At 57.5% G+C, this 17,953-nt stretch overlaps 1 protein-coding gene across 1 annotated transcript in view; it reads right to left on the bottom strand.

The window, feature by feature from the left end:
* Nucleotides 1-17,953, bottom strand: part of FN1 (fibronectin 1) — a 102,222-nt gene that overhangs the window by 11,178 nt on the left and 73,091 nt on the right. Inside the window, exons 26-38 of the mRNA XM_015424056.1 lie at nucleotides 17,732-17,914; nucleotides 16,300-16,389; nucleotides 14,951-15,220; nucleotides 14,320-14,436; nucleotides 12,303-12,467; nucleotides 10,074-10,229; nucleotides 9,489-9,602; nucleotides 7,250-7,519; nucleotides 4,678-4,865; nucleotides 3,775-3,862; nucleotides 3,360-3,536; nucleotides 2,410-2,499; nucleotides 1,719-1,898 (exon numbers count right to left, since the gene is read on the bottom strand). Of these exons, the coding sequence (XP_015279542.1) occupies nucleotides 1,719-1,898; nucleotides 2,410-2,499; nucleotides 3,360-3,536; nucleotides 3,775-3,862; nucleotides 4,678-4,865; nucleotides 7,250-7,519; nucleotides 9,489-9,602; nucleotides 10,074-10,229; nucleotides 12,303-12,467; nucleotides 14,320-14,436; nucleotides 14,951-15,220; nucleotides 16,300-16,389; nucleotides 17,732-17,914 (2,088 nt within the window). The remainder of the gene's footprint in view (nucleotides 1-1,718; nucleotides 1,899-2,409; nucleotides 2,500-3,359; nucleotides 3,537-3,774; nucleotides 3,863-4,677; nucleotides 4,866-7,249; nucleotides 7,520-9,488; nucleotides 9,603-10,073; nucleotides 10,230-12,302; nucleotides 12,468-14,319; nucleotides 14,437-14,950; nucleotides 15,221-16,299; nucleotides 16,390-17,731; nucleotides 17,915-17,953) is intronic.

Genomic DNA, 17,953 nt, shown 5'->3' with positions numbered 1-17,953 from the left:
GGGGGGGGGTGAGGAGTGCCTATCTCCTGCCTTGTGCAGGGAGTTGGCCTAGATGACCCCGGAGGCCCCTTCCAGCTCTAGGGTTCTTTTCCTTTGGAAGAGTTCTCCAGACCATGTAAAACTCTAACTGGAACCCAAGATGACCCTCCACGGTGGTATCCTTCCGGAGAGGCTGGCCCAGCTGGGAGGAGGCAGGCCGAAGGCTCGGGTCGTCCCACTCTTCCATGACGGGCCAATTCCTGTGCTATTTAACATGCTCTATGTGAAACCTCTAGGAGAGACCCCTGGAGATTTGGCATAAGGTGCCAGCCGTGCGCAGAGGGCAGACACCCAGCTCTGCCACTCCTTCACAGGGGAACTGGGTAGGTCTGTGGAAGTCCCAGAGGAGGGGATGGGATGGTCGAGGGCCAATCCACCGCTGCTCATTCGGTGTGGGTCTAGGACAAAGCCACTCAGGGACTTGGCAGCCACAGCCTGTCCTGGGTGCAGAGCTGCCCTCCCCCTGCAGGAGCAGGTCCACCGCAGGAGGCTCGGGTCTCCTCCACGGCATGTAGCCCCTCCTGCCAGCTTTGGCTAATGCACCAGCTCTGTCTGTCCCTCAAAAAGGGCGATCTGGCCACAGCGTTCTGGGCTCTGATCACATCCGGATGACATCACCGTGACACACTCTGTGCAGGGCTGCCTTGGAAAGCTGTCCGGAAATGCCGACTGGTCCAAAAGGCGGTGCCCAGACTCCTGCCGGGGGCCGCTGGCAGGGCTCATAACCCTCCTGTGCTGAAAGAGGTGCCCGGGCCACCCGCCTGTTTCATTCAGGGCACAACTCACAGCGCTTGCCCCTCAAAGGCCCTCCGTGGCTCAGGAGGGGGCGGGGCGCCAGGGGCGCTGGAGGAAGGGCACCACCCACCCTGCGCCCAGCCTGCCAGTCAAGGTCTGTGTCTCCCCAGCCAGCCCCGCTGCTCTTGGTGTCCGCCCCCCCTGCCTTCGGGAGGGAAGCCAGCAGGGGAGGCCGTTGGGCAGGGCGTTTTTCCTATCTGGAATGCCCCCGCCCCCCGCAGCGCAAAGGGAGCCCCCTTGGCCTAAGTAGGCTTGGCTTTCCAGCATCAGGCCAAACGAAGCCTCCTCACCCAGGCTCCTCCTCATGGGGGTGGTCGATCAGTTCTTCTGCCGTCTCCTCCAGATGTGAGTCTGGTTCATGGAAATCTGGGGGCCGTTTTTATGTTCCCAGCTTGTTTTGGTTTTATACTGATAGTCTATCGTTACTGTAGGACAGGATCGTATCATGTTTACTCATAAACTGCCTGAGCGAGACTGAGGCAAGGCAGCATAACGATTTCCCTCCGTAAATGCGTAAGAAAAGCCTCCTTTTCAGACTCTCCACAGGTTCCCTGTTGCCCAGCCTCCCCCTTGCGACGGGCAGGGGCTTCGGGGATATCCCGGACACGAGATGCCCACCCCGCCCCACTCCTTGCCACAGCAACTGGTCTTCAGAGGCATAGAATCATAGGATGTCAGAGTGGGAAGGGACCTTGCAGGTCATCTAGTCCAACCCCCCTGCCCTCCGCAGGGTAGAAGGAACATTTCTTGTGACTTCTTGAAGGCCTGCTGGGATGTCGCCGCCCCAGAGAGTGCTCAAGAGCTCTTCGCGTTGGAAGATAAACAGAACCTTCCTGTGCGTTCTGTGCCAAGGCCCCGGCCCCTCCCTGGCCCAAAGGACCTACCCGTGATTGTGGCCTCCGTGGTGCCGGGGCGGGGGCGGGGGAGCAGCTCCCTGGGTTGCCCGCCGGGGGCCTCGTATCGGATGATGTACCCCGTGATCTTGGCCCGGGGGGCCTGCCAAGTGAGCAGCAGGGAGTTGCTGGTGGTCGTCAGGAAGCGCAAGTTGGACGGCGCATCAATGGCTGAGGAGAAACAAAAGCACTTGAACAAACGTCTGCCAAGACATCCGTCGTATCCCCAGAGGGGAAAAAAGCGTTTCTGCACGTTTCAGCCACTTCATGCTTCGGTCTCAAAGGGGAAAGGATGGCTGTGAAAAGCTATAAGTGATCTAAATAATCAATGGAAAGGAAATCATTGTTTCAGTGAAGAAGCAGCAGCAGAGGAAGAAGCAGAGAAAGAGTGGATTCATACCCCATGGCCCTTCACTACCCAAGGGAGTCTCAGAGCGGCCCACAGACTCCTTTCCCTTCCCCTCCCCACAAGAGACAGACACCCTGAGAGGTGGGTGGGGCTGAGAGAGCTCTTTTGAGGACTGCCCTTGAGAGAACAGCTCTGAAAGAACTTGTGACCGACGCAAGGCCACACCAGCCAGGTGCAAGTGGAGGGGAGTGGGGGAATCAAACCCGGCTCTCCCAGATCAGGGTCCGCACTCCTAACCACGGCACCAAACTGCCTCAGAGTCAGAGTCCTTACCAGTGGAAGCATCCACCACCGCCGGGGAGCTGCGAGCGTTGTCGTTCAAGGCGTAGATGTAGATCTTGTAGTCCGTGCCTGGCTGCAAGCCTGCCGTGCAAAACAAAGCCGGAAGGGACGTCAGGCCAGCGGCTCCCCTGGCGAGCACAGCCCATCCTGCCCCGCGGCCCCTCAGACAGCCGGCGGGGGCCTCCCCCTGTGGGACCCCTGGTGGGACTGCTGCCCGCGGGGAAAGAGAGGCAGGCGTGCCATCCCACTCCCAGCGGGAAAGGTGGGGTGATGCCCGCGGCATGGGCAGGAAGAGAAGGCCGCAAGGACTTGGGACACCGGAGAGGCAGGGGCCGCTCTCACACCGAGGACAAAGTGCTGCTGGCAGAGAGGAAGTCGGGGAGAGGAAGGCCGGCTCACGAGCAGACGGAGGAGATGCCTTCTACATCTCACGAGGGTGAGGTTGGGGAGGGAGGCTGTGAGGACAGAAGGGTGGAGAAGGGACCCCAGGAATAACGGGGCGCAGGAAGCAGACAGAAGCGCCAGCCGTGCCCAGGCTGGGGTGACCCAGGAAGCCACTGCAGGAGCCCAGAAGGTAGAATGCGCCACCCTAGCTGGTGCTTCTCCCACTGCAGGAGCCCCACGGGATGGGCGGGGAAAGCCGCCCTCGGCGAAGTCGCCCACCCATTGCCACAACCCCCAGACCTGCAACGGTAGGCAGGAGGGCCCCGAGAGCCCCACAGGTCGGCCCCAACGCTTCTACCGCGGCACCTGCTTTTCTCAGAACCGCCTCCACTCGACTGGTACCCTTCTCCCAAAAACGTAACCAAAAGGGGGCACCCCCAAAAGCAGTCCAGTTGAGCCCCAACCCCTGTGTGGCAGGCTGTTGTTTCCATCCCCCGGCATCTTCCCTGCCAAGTATCTTGAGCTCTCTGCACGGCGGGGCCCGGGTGCTCACGTACCAGTGATGGTGTAGCTCCTGACGTCAGGGCTAATGGTCCTCTGGACGGGGTTCTGGCCGCTTGCGGGGATGGCGTCGATCTGAAAGCCAGTGATGGTCTCGGTCTTGGTGCGCCACGTGATGGTGACGGTTCTCTCGGTGACGTCGGTCACCCGTGGCCTGCGAGGAGGACTGACGTCTGCAGAAGAGAGGGGCAGCGTTCACCCACAGTCACAAGACGAAGGACTTACCGAAAGGTTCCAGCCCAGGTTGGCCACTGCAGAGCTACACCCCAGCAGCTGCACCCAGGAGGACCTCCACCTCCACCGTCCTCGTCCAGGGCTTGGTCTACGGATTCCAACCGGGCCTTCCCCAGGTTTCCCCACCCCTGCTGCCTCAGAGCCTGTTGGGATAGTTTACGATAGAGGGCGGCTTACTCTCTAGGGTAGTGACGACCCCCTGGACAGGTCTGCTGGTCAGAGAGTCTTTCAGGGCATAGACGTTGACTTCGTATTTGGTCGCCATCTAGAAGACGTGAAACCAGGAAGCATCAGATTTATGTCTCCCAGAAGGAGACATCGGCCACTTCAACTGGCCTGCTCATTGCTTACGTTCTGGATACTGTTAACAGTATGAAGCATTTACTTCTCAGCACAGACATTAGCAAGAAGACTTCTGGAACACAGTTAGAAGGAAATGCTCCCATTTCCTGTTGTATCTTACGCTGGAGTAATTTACAAGACAATTCAGTAACATAGATCACCAAACAAACATAATCAAAACATAACCAGAACGTGCAATCTACGCAAAACTAATCCTCTGAAACCCACGAACCAGGAGGCAACACCAGGGGAAGGCCCTGGCCTCAATGCCCTGTTGCTAGCTGCTGTCCAGAGGAACTGGTTGGCTGCAATGCTCCCTCTAAGCTATGGAGTCTTGTGAGCAAAATTCTACTTTGTGAGCTACTGGCATGAAAGTTCTGAGCAAAGCGATTTGGTTACTGCATAAGTTTGTTTGCTCTGGAGCCATCCTTCCTGAGCGGAGACAAAAACGTGTGAGCCGGAGGCTAAAAAACCGTGAGTTAGCTCACACTAGCTCTGCTTAGAGGGAACACTGGCTGGCTGCTGTGTGAAACAGGATGCTGGACCAGGTGGACCCTCACTGCTCTGATCCAGCAGGGCTCTCCTGATGTTCTTGCTTTTGAGGCAGATTCTGGGGCCATCTAAATCTTTATCTAGTAGTGCAGGTGAGTTCCCATGGGGTGAGAATCTGCCTTTTCGAGGGCTTCAACCCTCCCTCCGGCCTGCCCAGCCCAGCCCCAGACAAAGGGGAAGACTGACCATGAGTCCGGAGACGACGGCAGAGGTGCTGTCTGGAGAGAGGTGGATTTCCTTCATGGGCCCGTTCTTCTCCTGGGGATTCACTCGGAGCCGGTATCCGGTCAGCCGGACGTTTGGCGCCACCCAGGTCACCGTCAGGCTGGTTGGAGTGACCTGAATGAACTTCAGATTCGTTGGAGGCGGGATGGCTGTGAAATTGAGAAGGGCCTTTAAGATCACAACTGTCCTGGAAGTAGCCCCTGGTCCCAGCCAGCCAGCCTCTGAGTCACTGCAGAGCCTCCACTGAGGAGACGGAAGGTGCAAGAAATGCTGCCCATTCGCCTTTGTCCTTCTGGAGCACCTGCCTGGTTTGTGTCTGGGTGGCGGGGAAACAGCCTAGCACCTTTCCAAAGCCTTAGAGATTCCAGAAGGGATCTCCCTGCAGAATGCAGCTCCTCAGTTTCCGGTGGGTGACCGTCCTGGCCTCCAGCAGCAGCAGCAGCAGCCCAAGATTAGAGTTCGACAGCACCTTCTAAGGTTTCCAGGGCCAAAGTTTTCCTGAGTCAAAAAGCTCCCTTCCTCCGGCGGAGGAAAAGTTGGTCGGTCTTTAAGATACTGCTGGACTCAAATCTTGCCATGCCTGTAGCTACCGGTGGGGGGGGGGCATCTCAGGGCTAGCCCCCCCTCACTGGCAAGGCCCCCTGACTTCCCATCCAGCCCGGGGGGCCCTGAGCAGCGGCAGGTGGAGGGAAGGAACCGGGCATTCCTTTAATTCGACTAGCCAGTGCCCCCGAAGGAATTTAAATGCCCCCTGACTTAAACAATCCTGGCTACGGGCCTAAATCTTGCCCTTTTAGGAAGCAGACGCCCTTCGGCAGCCAGGGCCAACCGCGGGTGAAGCCTTGCGAAGGACTGCGAGTGGGGGGGGGCAAATTGGCACCCAGCTGCCGAAGGGCCAGCAAGTCGTACCCCTACAGACAACAGACAAAAGTGTTCTGATCTTCCGAGGAGCTGCGCAGCGAGGTTGGCATTCAGCCACGCCGAGTGCCGCATCTATGCAGGTCCTGCCTGGCTACAGATGATTGTGGCTATCCTGCGGGGGGGGGTTGACGATCTGAACGCCTGGCTCTGGGTGGCAGCAGCAGCAGCAGCATCCTGCTTCCAACCTCCAAACCTCTTGCTCCCTCTGAAGCCGGGAGGACTGAAGGCTTTTCATCTCCAGGACGGGATGTGGTCCCACCTGCCTTCACCCGGCTGGCCCAGGCGAAAACGTTCACAGGCAGGAAGGAGGCTGCTTTGAGGAGGAGAACTGGAGAGGCCCCCAAGCCCAGTAACCTCGGCCCAGCCTTCTTTCCAAAAGACCAGCCGTCCTCGCCCACAAAGCGGAGATGGGTCGCCCACCACGAGCAGCCGAGTAGGGAGGAAGAGGCCGCCCTTGTCAAAAATCACAAAACATGCCTGTCCTGAAGCGGATGGGTTCCAAACACAACATGGTCAGGCTTTACGATTCATCGACTGACTCCCTTTGTGGTTCAAGGCAGAGTCTTAAACGGTCTCTTTAAAAAGTCCCAAAGGTGGAACGCCCAGAGAGCCCTGCCCTGCCCAGGTCTCTTGACCCCATGCCGTGCGGTGTGAGCAGAAAGAGTACGAGTGTCTCCCCCAGTGGCCGGGGCCACCTCAGCCAGGAGAGGCAAAAGGCCCCCAAGGCCAGGCACCTGGAAGGAGAGACGGAAACAGAAGCCGTTGGATGGCGGCAGGGCCCTGAGGAGGAGGGGAGTCCCCCCTGAGCCGCCCTGTCTGGGGTTCTCTTGCAGCCAAACCAACGGGGGATGGACTGGAACCCAGAGATCTGGGCTCAAGGAGCTATTTCTTTTCTTTTTTGGAATGTTTGCATGTGTGTGTGTGCGAGAGAGAGAGAGCGCCTGTGCCTGTGCCTGGGAGTCATGGTGACCTCCAGCGACTCCCACTGGGGCACGGAGGAGGCTCAGAGAAGCACTTTGATGGCCTGCCTCTGCCTCCCAGCCCCGGTATTCCTTGGAGGTCTCCCCTCTCAAGTCCTTGCCAGGGTCGGCCCTGCTCAGCTTCCGAGATCTGTCGAGATCCGGCTGGCCTCCTGGGCTAGATCCCGGTCAGGGCAAGAGACTGTTTCTTGATCTCGTGGCAATACCAGCAACCTTCTGTATCGCAGCCTCCTCACTGGATTGTGAACAAACTGTTTCTCCCCAGCATTTTGCAACTGGACGTGGAACGGATGGACCACGGCACCCCCAACACCAACAAATCTGTGGCTTGCAGCGGCTAAGCTCTGCACGGGGCGTGAGATTCACCAAGCCTTCAAGGAGCGGCACAGGCACTACGGGCAGCTCTGGGTGGGCAGCCGTGCTGCTCTGAAGCAGCAGAACAGAGCTCGAGTCCCGGGGCTCCTTGAGGACCAGCACAGTTTTGTTCCTGGTATGGGACTCATCTTTCACACACAAGGCGACCCCCGCTGCTAGCGCCAAACCCCCCCCCCGCACTCGCCCCTTGCTCTGGGTCTTTCCCCCGGGTGAGCCACCGGGAGGGCGGTGGCCAGAGGCCCGCGGGGGGCGTGTACCTGTGGACTGGGTTCCGACCAGGGGCGGGCTCTCCAGCGCGTCATGCAAGGCCACGATGCGGACCGTGTACTCGGAGCCGGGCCGGAGGCCACGCAGCTCCGCGGTGTCGTCTTCACCGTCTGGGGCCGGGAAGAGCTCGAGGGTTCCGTCCTCCGGGGTAGAGTAGGTCACCCTGTACCTGCTGACTTGCCCCTGTGGGCTTTCCCAAGCAATTTTGATGGAATCAACATCCACATCGGTGAATGTCAATCCTCTAGGCCGATCAATGTCTGTTAGGCAAATTAACGGTGAGAGGTTATGTGGAAAGGGGGGGAAAGCAGGCATTGCGGTGAGACACAGCACTTGGCAAAGGGGCATGCAAAGCAATCTCCAGCATATTCAGAAACAGGGGAGGGGGTTCTAGCTGCCCCAGAGCCTCCTGCGGACCTTTACAGCAATGCAGTGGGGGGTGCCCAACAGTGAGGCTCATGCTGTGACTGCCCGCCACAAGGTGGCTTGGCCAGAGAACGCACACGCGTGTCCCGGAACCGGAGCGGTTCGGGAAAGGCTGTGGGACGGGACGGGCTGATAAGCAGGCAGCGGGATCCCGTCCGAGACGAGGCTTCGCTCGGATCTCCAGGAGGGCAGGCCGGGACTGTCCAGCAGCTCCCCTCGCTGGGAAATGCTCCCCCCCCGCTCCCGTGGGCCAGAAGCCAATTTGGCCCCCCCAGAGCCCCCCACCTGATTGAGGGACTGTGTTTAACGAGAGCCTCGACGTCATCAGAGGATTGCAGAGCTGTTATTTGGCAGCAAAAGGCATCGGGGCAGCTATTTCCTTCTTCCCAATTAATGTTTACATCAATCATCTGACAAAACATTGCTTCTGAAAATTACTTCTACGGCATAGGCGTAAGGCTGTATCAAGCCCAAATTAAAGGTGCCTTTTGGCAAACTGGAAGGCCGGTTTGTCTTTGTGTTACTGTGTAAGCACAAAGGCAAGTCGCTTCATGCCTGAGAAGCACCTGTCGGAAGGGTCACTTTGGATGGCCAGCCGAGCGGCTCTGGCAGGCATGTGTGTGTGAGCTCCCAAAGCAGTTCACACATCTGCCTCCTCTTCCTCCAGATGTTTCACAAGTGACTTGCATGAAGCCTTCTGGGCATCTAACTATTTTGCAAGCGAATCTTAAGGCAATGGCGATCAGTCAGAGTCCGGTTGAACCTCGTCAGTAAAGCGAGTGCTGCAATCCTGCGCATGTCTACTTGGAAGCAAGCCCCAGGACGCCCTCATTTGGAGCAGGCCCCTGCATTAATATTGACCGGCCAGCCAGTCTCCACGACCCACGGATTTCCCTCACAAGGTTCAAGGGACGGCTCAGATTTGCCAGGACTGATCGCAGGGTGCGGGTTAGCTGCGTGTTTCTATGTCTTCCAAGGTAAAAAAGGTGATTTATTGTACGCTACACTGTTTGGGCTCTGGGTCGGCCGCTCTGTGTCTCTTTCAGTCCCCAGTGTCTTCTGCACGCTTCCAGAGGGAGGGTGGTGCTTCCCGACACAGGAGCAGCGTCAGGGGAGAGCTGCTGGGCCCCCGCCCGATCCCGTCTCCACTGGGAGGGTGGGGGGCGCGTGGTGGTGGTAACAGGGGAGGAGGGGCCAGGCGCAGCACAGGCCCCTTCCCCCGACAGCAGGCTCACCGGTCTGGGTTGCTGCTGCTGAAAGAGGAGGCTGGGCGGGGAGGGACTTGGGGGGGGGTCTGATCCAGCCGCTCTCCTATCCCTTGCCCCACGCAGAAGGCCAGGCAGGCATGGTGGGCTGGAGCGACGGAGTTTCATCCTCCTTCCTCCTTCTCCCTCCCAACAGGCTGCTGAGAGGAACATGGCAGCCCTGCCCGCCAGAGGCGGCGGCGGCTCCTCCTCCTCAGAATGGCCTCTCCGGCCCAAGGGTCAAATCACCTTTGCTACCTTCCCATAGAAAAGGGGCCCTTTCCAAGCCCCAGGGGTCCACAGATTGACCAAAGGCCACTACGATTTCCCTTCCTGCTGGCCACTGATGCTGAAACCCAAAGCGCAGGTTCTGGTGTTTGTGTGTGCGTGGATCTGTGTGTGGAGGAGCGGGGTGGGGTTTTGGCAGCCTCTCCGGGACTTATGAGGGAGGAACGATGCCGCTTCCTTCCGGCCGTGTCAGGAGTGTTCGGGAAGCAAAACGCGCCTGAGGAGACACCCGATTCCTGCCTTGAAACTCAGGACGGGCCGAGTCACATACTTGTCACGGCCGTCTCCACCAGCGGCTGGCTTTCTCCGTCTTGACCCTGGGCGTAGACGCTCACCACGTACTCAACGGTGGGCTGCAGCCCTTCAATGGTGACTTCGGTGAGATCTGCAACAAAATGCCGACAAAAAGACCCATCAGGAAAGAACGTCATTTTGGGACAGCTCCCGTAGCAAAGCCATTTGCTCTACCTTGTTGAGGTGCCTGGAATTATTTAGGCCTACAAATGCTCAAGAGCACAAGATGCGGAAACTCTTTGGTCTAGAGATGGTTTCAGCAGAGTACGTTGTGCACTGGAGGGGCTTCAGCACCCACTTGCCAAGAGTGGAACCCATGAACCACAACAACTGTGAAGAGAGGCTGGTCTTGGAGCAAAAAACCCCCCCCCCCCAATCCCACGTGTCTAATGAAGGCAGCCCAGGGAAGAGACTGTTTCCCCCACATGCAGAGAGGCAAGGGAGGGAGGGCTGGCTCCTTTCCCTGCTTCCAACAAAACAAACCACCCGGGGGGGAGGGGGGGCACTGAGAGAGATTACAACGGTTGCGCCCCCCCCCGAAACCAAGCCAAGCCCCTTTTACCTGCAGAGAGGACTTTGGTTTTCGTGGGGCCGTGGCCGTTCTTGGGGGCCGCAGTGACTCGGTAGCCGGAGACGGGGGAGGAGGGGGGCTGCCACCGGACGGTGAGGCTGCTGTCCTGGACCTCGACCACCTGCAGCTGGGACGGGGTGCCGATCTCTGCACGCGGGAAGCCAAAAGTGGCATATTGCAGAGTTTAGATCCTTCCGTTACCCTGCATCACCTCCTTCTCATGACAAACACAACATCCAGAATCACATTTACTCTTAACACGCTCACAGCCTGCCTATCCCCACGGGGCTTCAGGCAACCAGCAGCACGAGCCCTTAAAACAATTCAAACACAATCCAACACAAAGTGCCAACCCAGGTCCGGACAGCGTGTGTGTGTGTGCGTGTGTGTGTGTGTGTCTTGTTTATCTGGAATTTGGCAGCTTTCCGGGATCCCAGACCCAAGGACAGCTGCTGGTTCCCTTAAAAATACTCCAGGTCTCGTCCACCCTGCCAGCCTAGAGGCGGGGAAAGGCGTGGGGTGAAGAGGGTGACCCTCCCCCTCCTGCCTCACCCCCGTAACATCTCCTTTGCCCCCTTTCTGGGCATTGCCAAGAGAGTCTGTGGCTGAGCCAGCTCCGATCCATTCAGCCCTGCTGCCCCCCCCCCCCCCCCCCCCTGCCTCCCCCCCCCCCCTCGCCACGAAGGGAGAGCCGGGGGACTCTCAGAGGTCTGCTGGTTCGACTCACATCCTCTTTTTAGCACCAGCACTTTGGAATGTTTTACATTTACATTTTCATGAATTTACTTAGTTCTGTTTTAGCTGCACGGTGTTTGTGTCAGCTACCACGAGCCTGCTACGGCGGGAAGGGCGGGGTAGACATCTAATAAAATAAAATAAATTCACCCGTAGTGGGCAAGCGGGCGGCCATTTCACCGACAGGCGGGCAACCTGTGCCTTTGTGCTCAGGAGCAGGCTACTCGGGAGCAGGCACCAGGACCCCCAGGTCCCCGCATCAGAGGGATCAGGCTGGGAGGCAGCTTCTGGCCTGCTGCTGCTGCTGCTGCTGGGGGGGCCCTTTGCTCCTCTGCACCAAGCAAAGTTGTTCCTAAGGGGGGAGGATCAGGCAGCGCTGCATCCTGCCTCTCCTCTCCCCCCAACTTGGAGGGCAGGGAAACGAAAGCATCTCTTTCTCCTCTCCCTTTGGCGCTGTGCCGCAATTCTTCAGAGGGGGAGGGGGGTCAGAAGCCCCCGCTCTCAGTCGATTCACCCGTCTGCTGTGAGTCGCATGGCCAGTGTTCCCTCTAAGCTGAGTTAAGTGTGAGCCAGCTCACAGTTTTTAAGCCTCCGGCTCACACATTTTTATCCTAGCTCAGAAAGGATGGGGCTCCAGAACAAACTAACCTATACAGCAGCCAGATCGCTCGCTCACAACTTTAATGCCAGGAGCTCACACAGTAGAATTTTCGCTCACAAGACTCCACAGCTTAGAGCTTTATATTAGCTTAGAGCTGTTATGTAGAAGATGGAGCAGATCTATTCTCTCTTGCTCCGGATTGCAAGACTAGATCTAAGGGGTGGAAATGACAAGGGAGTCGATACCTGCTAAATATCATGAGAAACGTCCTGACTGTCAGAGTGGTTGAGCAGTGGAACAGTCTGCCCCTCGGGAGGTGGTGGAGGCTCCTTTGCTGGACGTTTCCAAGCGGAGGCTGGACGACCCTCTTCCGGGTCTGTTGCAGAGTACAGGGGGTTGGACTAGATGACCTGCAAGGTCCCTTCCAACTCTCACGTTCTATGATTCTATGATTTATATTTCCATGATTTTGCTTAGTTCTCTTTTAGCTTTTAGCACTGCTAATGGCCCCTCCCGCTGTCCTGTGCCCGAGCCCAACAAGGCCAGGATCCAGGGAGGTGCTGGGAAATCGGAACCCAACTCGACTGGAACCTGTCCATAAAGGCACCGGCAGCAAAGCGGAGCACTGCCTTAAGAGGCCACGACAAGAATAAAAGGAACTAGGAAACACCAGATGAGACACAAAGTGAAATAAACACCACCGGGGAGGCAACTGGGCAAGAGCGCTGGAATCAGAAAGTGGCCCCGAGCGAGGACCGACAGAGAAGAGCAGGCCGAGACCCCCTTGCGGAAGGAAGGCCCCCCCCCGCCCAAGAGAGCAGCCCCTGCGAGGCAGCAGGAGGCGCAGCAGCAACGGGGAAAGGGCCCGCTGGCTCGAGGCTCACCCATCTTGTAGCTGACGGTGACTGGCTTGCTGCTGGCCGGGCTGTCTCCACGGCCGGTGACGGCGTAGACCGTGATGGTGTACTCCGCTCCGGGCTTCAGGCCGGGGATGGTCGCCGTGGACAGGTGGCCGGGCACCGTGAACTCCTGGACAGGGCCGCTGCCTCCTGGGAACGTCGCAACACAGGAAGCACAGGACAGGCTGGCCCAGGGCTCGTGGGGGGGTCAGGCTTCGGTGTGACGGATCGAACAGATAGGCAGCTAACCCCCCCCCCCCAAAAAAATCCCCAGGATTTGGAATCTGAAACCGCCGGGTGCCTCCGATGCCACTGCCTACCCAGAAGAAGTTCTCCTGAGCGCTGGCACCCACCCTCACCATGACACCCATTATCCTTCTTTGGCTCCCCTCCGCGGCGTGACCTGAAGGAAGGGCTCCTGCGCGCCTCGTGCAGCCGATCGAGGACTCTGCACTGCCTGCTGCACAGAGCTCTGGGGGGAACCCCAAACACGGGGGGCAGTCCCAAGTGGAGCAGACACCCTTCCAGGTCGAAGGCGGAGAAGGAGGAGGAGGAGGAGGAGGAGGGGCACGCTCTGCTTGGGACGGCACTGCTGGCTACTAGGGCAGGGGTCCCGCCAACACCTCCCCCGGCCCCGGCCGAGCGTTTTCAGAGAGCGGGCAGAGCCGGGTGGCTCCTGGTGGGCCCCCGGAGACCTGCCGGGCTGAGCAGAGCTCCCAGAATGTTGCTTCGGGAGCAGCCGGCAGCCCAGCACCAGGGTCTCCTGCAAATGACTGAAAGTGGGCTCTGCGCATAGAGGCAAGGCCATATTTTTTTTAAAGGATGTTCATTTTAAGAAGCATCCTGTCAGACAGACCTTGTGCCTGAAATGCTGAAGAGTTCCTATTCATGTTACACGTAGCCCCTGCTCCCCGACGCTTTGCAGCTGCCTCCGCCTCCGCTGAGGGCCATTTTGGGCCTTTGCCCCCCCCCTCGCCCTGAGTGCCAGGAGGCCAAAGGTGCCCCAAAAGGCTGGGGATCCCTGGACTGGACAGGAACCCCCCCCCCAGAGCAAAGCAGTATGGGGGGAGGGGAGCTACTTTGCGCGGAAGGACCCAGGAGCGAAAGGCCCACCACTCTTGCCTTTCCTCTGCTGCTGCTGCTTAGAGCTTAGGTGGGCTGCATTTCATTTAAGGAGAAGACGAAAAGGGGGAAAAAATTGGATTTATACCCCATGGCCCTTCACTACCCGAAGGAGTCTCAGAGCGGCTCACAAACTCCTTTCCCTTCCCCCTCCCCACAACAGACAGACACCCTGGGAGGTGGGTGGGGCTGAAAGAGCTCTGACAGAAACTGCTCTTTATTCAAGAACACCTCTTATCAGAACTAGGGCTTGCCCAGGGTCACACCAGCCAGGTGCAAGTGGAGGAGGAGTGGGGAATCAAACCCGGTTGTCCCAGATTAGAGTCCGCCTGCACTAAACCACGAGACCAAACTGGCTCTCAAAAAATGTCAGGGAGAAGTCCGAGACCTCTGGCCAACAGACCATCTGGCCCCACGGTGTGCGCTCAACAGGCAACCAGAGCGACTCCCTCACATATGTGCTTGCATGAGACACACAACTGCAGATGTGCGTTTGCCGCATTCACACTTGCTACTCTAACTGCAGGCCTCACACCTCTGAGGCCGACACCCGACTGCAGAGGGTGGACCCGAAGTGGGGGCCTCCGGACACCTGACCGAGTTCGGGCAGAGGAAGCCAAACGCCCTCCTCCACGGTGACCGCCAAGGGTCCCTTCCTGGTCGCCCAAACCACTGCAAAACAGCCCTGATGATGAGGGCAAACTACCGGGGGGTGGGGTGGGGTGGGGGTTGAAATTTAAAAACCGAGGCAAGTGATTGGGTATCTGTATCACAGATCCCACAGCCACGGCATAAACTCCTCCAACCCCTGGTTTGAGATCCCGCCAAAGAGCTTTTCAAAATCCCGGCATTCCTCACAGTGATGTCACGCAGTGCTAACCTGTCTCTCCGTACGTTATCCTGTAGTATCGAACGGTCACAGCCGGAGCATCCCAGGAGATGACCAGGCTGGTCGGGCTGGCGGAAGTGACCTGCAGGTCTCCTGGGACGTCAGAGACTGAAAAGAAGAGTTCAGGCAGAGTCAAGGCTGCCCCGCCCACATTTCATCTGCCGCACGACACATAATGCACAGCCAGCGAAGCATTTAGACCGCTTTTGCCAACTATCCCAAGATGAGCCTGTGTCTGAGATCTCAACTCCACGATGACCCTTGGCAGGTGTCTCCTTGCCTCACTCGGCCTCCCCAGAGCCCTACCCGATGCATCACGGTCACCTCCTGCGTGACGGGTGGGAAACCAGCCTCAGGGATGTCGTCCCCTGCCAGGTATGGGGTTGAAGCCCACCTCCTCCGTGCCCCTGTGTCTGCCACAAGCCCACCCGGTTGGGACGGAAGCACAATTCAGCCCTGGGAAGGCCCCAGGCCAGAGCGAAACGACAAACGAGGGTCGCCCCTTCCCCCACCGGCACGACTGCCTCCCCTAACCCTAACCCCTCTCCCAGCAGCCCTCGGGAGGGAGAGGACTCCACACAAAGCCCACGGAAGGCTGGCACGCGATCTGTCCAGCTCTCACCTGTACTTTGCTGTCCAGTCAGGGGCGCGCTTTCTTCTTTGCCGTTGAATGCGGAAATGCTAACCACGTACTCGGACCCCGGAATCAGGTCCGTAAGAGTGATGGAGTTACGAGACGGGGCAATGCGGACTTCTTTGGGCCGGCTTCCGCCTTGCTCGAGGGAATGCCGTATTTTGTAGCCAGTGATGGCAGCGCGGGGAGCAATCCAGTGGACCGTGAAGGAATGGGCCGTTATTTCGGAAAAGTCAAGCCCAGTCGGGGAATCGAGCCCTGTTTGTCAAAGAAAATGCAGATTTACTTCAAGTGGACAACTGGGAAATGTCTTTTGAAAGGAAAAAAGGATGATGTACATCGATACGACGATTAGAATATAGATCCAGGTGGGTCGCCATGTTGGTCTGAAGCAACAGAACAAAGTCTGAGTCCAGCCAGGCACCTGTAAGACCAACACAGTTTAATTCCGGGTATGAGTGTGCGCCTCTGCACACAAATTAAACTTTGTTGGTCTTTGTCGGTTGGCCTCCTTTACAGCCGGCCTCTCTCACGAAGTCTCAAGGCAGACTATTTACAATGAGACAGCATGAGATGTTCTTTTTTTTCAATTTATTCTTTCCTCTCTCGCCAGAGTGGGGACCCAAGAGCTGCCTCTACACTGTTCTCTTCCCCTCCGTTTTATCCTCACTACAACCCTGCGAGGTGGGTTTGGCTGAGAGCCTGCGACTGGCTCCGGGAAGCTTCCCAGGTGGATTGTGGGGGTTCAGCTCGAGGCCTCCTGGACCCTACAGGCTGTGACTCTTCTGCCCGCTACACCCCCCCCACGGGGGGGGGGCTCTGATTACAAATGAGGCAACAAGACCGGGATCGCAGATTCAGGAAGAAGCGCTAACAGGAAACTGCCCAAAACATCAGCTACCATAAAAACGCAGAGAGTGGTTTGCAAAGACAGCAGGCAGGAGAGTCAAAGCCTAACCGACACCAGTGTGGTTGTGAGAACAGAATGGAGGTGAGAAGAGCGATGAAGAATGATGTATGAAGTTTAATTCTGGGTACCAGCTTTTGTGTGCAGGCACCCTTCTCCAGCCACAGGCGATGTATCCCAAGACGGGTGCGTGCGTGCACACAAAAGCTGACACCCAGAGTTACACTTTGTTGGCCTGAAAGGCGTTGTTCTGTTGCTTCTTCAGACCACCACGGCGACACACCTGAAGAATGGTGTACGTTGTGTTGGGCCCCACTGGAGGAAAAGGCAGAGTAGAACCAAAGGAAATCAACACATGTCCCATGAATGCAGGTCTGTCCTGGTGTTTAAGGGAGGCGAAAAGAGTTCCAGCGTTTGTCGCTCCACCTACCTGTTCTCTGCTCTCCACTCAGAGGTTTACTCTCATGTTGTTCGTAGACACTGTAGACCCGGATTAAGTACACCGTGCCTGGCAGGAGGTCTGGAGGGTTAAAAAAGCAAACACTGACGATCTCTGTGAACAGAACTCCTAAGGACACGGGACATCTGAGCTTCTGAGCTGGCAGAATCCCTTAGCCAAAATGGACAGTTTCTGCTTAGCAAGCAAGTAGCTGGCTCTAAACCAGGAGCCTTCACAGACTCCTGAGTGTTACTCCAGTTGAACGGGTCCTGTTGTGTGCCCTTTTTCTTTTTCTTTTTTGGTTTAAGTTCATTTTTTCCAAAGGGCACGATCGGCTCTGCTCCCAGTGAGACGGCTTCCGTAGGACGACTCTCCCTCCTCCTCCTCCTCCTCCTGTGAGCTTCCTCTCCCTGCTCTCTCGCTCTTCTGTTCCTCCTTTCCCCATCTCTGTGAGACGGTCTGGCTTTGTGTTGTCAGGCGCAAGCAAACCCGACCCCCACTGTGGCACCACCCCACATTCCATTTCCCCCGTGACATCGACACCCTTCCGGTCCTTATTTTATTCTTCCCCCCCACACACACACACACTCAGCTCATGGAAAGCGAGGAGGAGATTCCGACCCTGCCCATTGCAAGGTGTGAAGGACAAGGGGCTGTCCCCGCCCTGCGTGGAAAAACAGCCATGCGGATGTTCTGCTCGCTCACCACAAAATTTACCTCATGGAAGCAAACCCCAAACCCTTTACACTTTCTGCCATAAAAATAACCTGAAGTGAGGAGGAGGTTTACACTTAAAACAAAAACAAAAAACCACAGTTCCCCAAAAGAGGCTGTGTGGGTCCCTTCAGTTGGAAGAAAAGGCCTATCCCACAAACCCGGATTTATTTCCCCTTCCACCATTTTCTTCGTCCCAAAAGGTGAAATGGCAACGCCACGAGGACATGAAGGAATCCCACTGTCTGCTATGGACCGGGGGGGGGGGGGTGGGCGCGCCCGGGTCTCCACGGACTGTTACCGCGTGGGGGGTGGTTCTTATCGCTTTCCGGGGGGGGGGGGGGGGGAAGGAGGCCTTTATCAAAGTGCTCGGGCCTTGACAATAATGAGACCCTCAAGGGCATTTTAAGTGCTTCTGTGGAGCATCCGCAATGTAATTTGTTGCTTGATACTAGAAGTGAGAATGAAATGGCTCCATGCCCTCGAAATGACACTTTGTGAACGGCGGAGGAGGAGCCCGTCCCTTGGCGCGAGACAAGAGGGAAGGCGGCAGGAAAAACAAGAAAGCAAAACAGGAGACGACGACGACGCGATACACAAAAGGAAAACACAAGAGGAGGAGGGACACAAACGCAAACCTGCCGCCCCCGCCCCCCCGGTAGAAAACATCTCACGCACCACTGAACCCCCCACGCGGGCAGATCCTTACTTGTCAAAACCACGGCATTGTCTGAAGGCGAGATGCTCAGTTCTGCAACGTCCTCCTCATTCTTCACGGGTGAGTAACGCACGAGGAAGCTGGTCAGTTCAATGGACGCTGCGGGAGTCCAAGTCACTCTCATTGTATCGGGTCGCACGTTGGTGAAACGGAGATCGGTGGGAGGAGGGACAGCTAAGTGTAAGAGAGTTCACGTTTTAGTTCTTTCGGAGG

This window comes from Gekko japonicus, unplaced genomic scaffold, assembly GCF_001447785.1.
Source record: "Gekko japonicus isolate JY-2015 unplaced genomic scaffold, Gekko_japonicus_V1.1 scaffold623, whole genome shotgun sequence".
Lineage (NCBI taxonomy): Eukaryota > Metazoa > Chordata > Lepidosauria > Squamata > Gekkonidae > Gekko > Gekko japonicus.
The sequence above is the reverse complement of the archived record's forward strand: the minus strand, read 5'-3'. Positions and strand labels throughout refer to the sequence as shown.